This window comes from Apaloderma vittatum, unplaced genomic scaffold (genome assembly GCF_000703405.1).
Source record: "Apaloderma vittatum isolate BGI_N311 unplaced genomic scaffold, ASM70340v1 scaffold31746, whole genome shotgun sequence".
NCBI lineage: Eukaryota > Metazoa > Chordata > Aves > Trogoniformes > Trogonidae > Apaloderma > Apaloderma vittatum.
Window position 1 is genome coordinate 1,021 of NW_009722800.1, and position 4,561 is coordinate 5,581.

At 44.2% G+C, this 4,561-nt stretch overlaps 1 protein-coding gene across 1 annotated transcript; it reads right to left on the reverse strand.

The window, feature by feature from the left end:
* Positions 1-208: 208 nt before the first annotated feature.
* Positions 209-3,126, reverse strand: LOC104275824. The gene is made up of 3 exons (XM_009871884.1): positions 2,918-3,126; positions 1,585-1,805; positions 209-491 (listed from the first exon to the last, which is right to left on the reverse strand). Exons 1-3 carry the CDS (start codon positions 3,094-3,096, stop codon positions 265-267), a joined length of 627 nt encoding a protein of 208 aa, XP_009870186.1. The 5' UTR covers positions 3,097-3,126; the 3' UTR covers positions 209-264.
* Between the last annotated feature and the right edge of the window lie 1,435 nt (positions 3,127-4,561).

The following is a 4,561-nucleotide window of genomic DNA, read 5'->3' on the forward strand; positions in this document are numbered from 1 at the left end:
AGCTATTTCTGAAGTGGAACCTGATATCTTTTTTTTTTCTTTTTTTTTTTGTTTTACCAGCAGAGAGGAATGTTTTAAGGTGGAGAGTGAAGGATACCATATATGACCAATCATAAATGTAATCTAGGAGTGAAATCTACTTTTAGTAATAATGTGTTCCAGAGTATCGTAAACTTGCATCCTTAGTTTATAAATGCGATTCATTAAAAAGAGATACAGGAAACTTGAATAACATTTTGTCTTCTCTCTTCCAGCAATACTCTCTTACAGCTCTTCAGTAGCAGATGCTCTGGTTCCTTTTCTCTCTTCATTTAGTTTAATGTCCAAGTCCCGGAGCTGGCTGAGGAACCCTGAATTTGGGCAGATGTCTCTGCGAGCACTCACTGTTTTCAGAGCATCCACAAGTGTCATGTTTTCATGGATCATTAAAAAGGCAAGCACCAAAGATGCAGAGCGGCTCACCCCCATGGCACAATGAACAAAGACCTTACCTGTGAGAAAAAAGAGGCACAGCAAGGTGAGTGGGCTTTAGCATTGCTAAAGTGAGAAGGAGACAGGGAGGACAAAAACTACTAGAAACAAGAAAACTACTGTGGCAGTTAGCAGATTCTCATGTTTTCTAGGATGATTCACATAAGATCATGCTGTACATCTCTGGCGAGGTGGTATTTCATACTGACCTCATGCATCTAACTTAGGCCTCAGATTAAAATAGCTGAAATTTTCTGTGGAAGGAGAAGCTTTCTGTGACTAAACTTGTTAGTATAGTTTTCTGCGGAAAGAAAAATTATGTTTTGGCAGAATATTTTGGCCCAGCCCTGACTGTGATCACTGACAAGTCCCATAAACTCTGTAGGATAGTCTGCTTGTAAAAATGGACTCATAATTTACTGTATCTCAGCAGCCCAGTGTGAGCTATAACCGGGGATTTAATAAAGCACTCCAGTGAAAGCAGCACATCTCGCAGCCAGTCAGAGTCGGAGCAAACTCTGGAACAAATGGAAATTATGATAACTAGGCCATAATCCAAACTCTGCTGACAAAAATTCAGCAGGCTGTGGGTCAGGCTCGTAGTTTTTGACTTAGTTCATTAACTTCTGCTGCTTCTCTAGCTTAATAGACAGTTTGAATCAGTCTCCAGCTCTGAGAAACACTTAAGCGTGTGAAGCATTTCAGCTGGGCTGAAGTGCCGCCGCTCCCAGCTGAGCGCATCGGGAATGGAAGCGGGGCTGTGGTGCGCGGGGCTGGAGCCCATGTGCGAGTCTTGAGTGGAGGCACATGGATCCGGCCAGTTCCTGCAGGATGGGTTTGTGGGCGAGCACCCACGGTGCCATAACCTTCGCCTGGCTCTGAGAGTTGGCCCATCCTCCCACCATGCTGGGCTCGGGGTAGCCCTGGCCACGGCCGCCTTCCCTGGAGCCCATGGCGTAGGCACCCTCGCCCTCCCGCACACGGTGGTTCCACACATGCCTTCACAAGCTGGACTCTGAATCTGAGCTTTGCTGTCTGCCTGTTGCTGCAAGGAGAAGCCATTTGGCTCGTGTTGAAACCCCCTCCCAAAGCTTCTCTTTGCCTCCCTCTTACCTCCTGAAGTGTTTAAGGCTTTGCCTATGAAATTGGCAGCATCGTAGAAGAAGATACTTAAATCAAAGGATGGATCATCAAATGCTTCTACTCCATAGTACTCTATTTGCAGATCCTCGTAATATTTGGCTCCTGTGTTGATGCTATATGGCCCATCTGCTGCATTAAGAATATGAGTAATGTTGAGGCTTTGAAGAGTAGTTTTGCTCCTAGCAGCCCACCTGTTGAAAGACATGAAGGACTCACTGGCAATACTCCTAACATCTCTAAAATAGCATGGCTTAAAGCTTACTGTCTGCTCCTGCTAGGGAGGAATGCAGGATCTGCATCTTGCTTATAGAGTAGCACGTTTTGAAAAGCCTGTAGTGTGCTTTGCACATGAAAAATGTGATATGGTGGTGTGGAGAGCAGCAAGAGCGCAGACTTGCCAGTGGGATACTGTTAGTTAAGCAAATGCCTCCCAGCGGCTAATCCCTAGGAACACAGCTTACTGTATGAAGTGGTCGAGTTTTTCCTTGTTTAGTGAGTTCTAGAGCTAATGTCTCATTCATAGTGTGTATGGGTCACAAGGGCAAGAAGCCACACAGGTACAGCAGCACCTCATTCCTGGTTTGGACTTGAAACAGCGGCATCATGCTCACCAGCCAAGTTCTTCCCTTTTCCAACTGTACAGTGGGACTGAAGTTATTGCACAAAACTGTGATCTTTAACTGGTGTATTCATGAAGAGGAGGAGTTGGGAAAAATGAGACAATGATCTATATAATTTGTAGTAATCCAAATAGTAGTAAATGGCAATACATAGAAGTGGTCATGAGAACAACAGGAAATTCCTGTTTGATATTTTCAATTTTGCTATCTTTGAAAGAAAGCTTGGATTTGGACTGGCAAAGTCTCTATTATGTAATTCATTTGGGTCCTCCTACATCTGGCTCTTCATCCTTCTACTCCTACCTGAGTGTGAGGGCTACCATGATCTTGTCTGCTGCCTTAGAGCACAGTTTCCAAGGCAGATAAGGCACCTCAGAGTTAATACCGATTTGGGATGGTCCATTTAAGCACTTTTGTCTAGAATGCAAGTAATTCTTACTCACCCAAATCTGTTTTAGTTCCTAGAACATATAAAGCCCAACTCAGACACGCTATGACTAAGTCCCCATTTTGTATGCCGTGTTTTTCGTGACATCCAGACTCCTTATGTTACCAGCCTTGGAAGCCTGTCTCGCAAAACATTCCTGCAGACCCAAAAGCCGCTCCCCAGTATACCACACCCCTTCTTCCTCCTTCTCCCAAGGAACCGATAGCAGCTTATTGATAGGACCGTATGTTCTTACGCATCTCCCAGGTAAATATTTGGCCAGACTTGGTCCACATGATTATCAGACCCTCCTCTGAACCAAAAGAGCCGCTGGAGGTCTGATAGCGCTGGTGTTTCATAGGAAGCTCTGCTCCCAGTGCTGCCAGTTGGAGATGAAGAGTCTCTGGTGTGAGGCATCTTGCTCCTCTCTTGCATACAATCGGGCTATATCAGAGAGAGCTTTTCTGAAATGAATTAAGAGGAGATTTTCATACAGAAATAATATTCCCTAGAAAGTAGTCCTGTTCATTACCCTCCAAATAGCATGACGTTATTAAAACTAGTGTGTGCAGCAGGGCCTGCAGGTGCTGCTAAAAGCATCCAGAGAGCAGGATTGACTCTGTGGTAGGACTCCACAGAGTAATTCATGTAGAGTTCATCCCCTGAGAAAGCAGCAGCATAAGATAATACGATTTAATTTCTTGTCAGGTAATGCTGCTGAAAAAGAACATCCTGTGCCATGCAAAAGCAGCACTGGCTGAACCTCATAGTTGCAGGTATTGTTTCTGTTAGTATAGCGCTGATGAGTGTACGCAGGGAAGCTCCAGTATTTTATGTTGGAGAGTTACCAAAGTGTTTGTGCACACTTGATTCTGGTTGGTTAAAACTGGGATTTTTTGAAAGTATGAATTATTGGACTACCTTATACCTATAAAGCTTCTAGGGCCAAGGTGAAAGTCTTAGGATGCGTATGTAGGATGTATTCATATAGCACAAGTGTGCACACACATAAAATGTATGTGCATGCAGTTTTCTTTTATTTATAGGGATGTAGTTAAACACATACATCTACATATATGTATACATATGAATGGATTTTCACATGCATATATATCTATATATGTTGGTACAGAAATCGAGGAAATTTGAACCATCTTTTTCTATCTCTCAGGTGAATACCTCTGAACACGAAGCCATACTGGTGTACTTGTGTATGCCTGTCTCGGTCTCTCTTCTGGGAGCTGTTCCACTTTGTATAAATAATGTGATAGCTATTCGCCTCCAGGAAGAGGCTGTTTCCCCCATTTGAGGGGTAGGGTGCTTACTTGGGATGTGAGAAAAAAAGAGCATCTGAATTTTGGGTAAGTTACAGAGCTGAAAGTTCTAGCCTTGTTGCCCTGTTAAGAATCTCATCTAGGTACTGTTTTGTTCCCTTACAGATCATGCAGTGGAATATGGGCATCCCTTCTGCAATGTTGTTTGCTGGTTTAGACTCAGGAAGCTCAGGCTAGCCAGTCCACCCTGAAGCAGAGCTCAGTCAGGAGCAGGAGTTCAAAGATATCCGAGCAGTCCCTTCTCTGAGACTTTCAGAGCAGTTCTCCTGCCAGAATCTCATTATCCTGTTCTTGTCCCAAGAGAACATGGATAAGCTTTGTTTGGTTGCTTGTTGCTCTTAAAGCCATAATCAACAGGGGAGCCACACTAGAACTCTTCCCAAAGTGGGGTGGCCAGTGTTTATTGTGGTGTGGCATCAGCTCTCACTCTAATGCCTGAATGCCTAAACCTAGAGTTGGGTTTATTTTTTCAGCAATTCTAGAAGACAAGTGCAGGTGGGACCTTTGGAAGTCATCCAGTTTGTGCCCTGCCCCACAGCAGCAGCAGCCAGATGGATGTTGCTCCT

Coding starts and splice junctions, on each gene's coding strand:
- LOC104275824 (XM_009871884.1), bottom strand. CDS start 3,096: ATGCAAGAGAGGAGCAAGATGCCTCACACCAGAGACTCTTCATCTCCA. Junction 1,806..2,917: donor AATATTTACCTGGGAGATGC/GTAAGAACATAC, acceptor GTCTTTCAACAG/GTGGGCTGCTAGGAGCAAAA. Junction 492..1,584: donor AGCCTTAAACACTTCAGGAG/GTAAGAGGGAGG, acceptor TTTTTCTCACAG/GTAAGGTCTTTGTTCATTGT.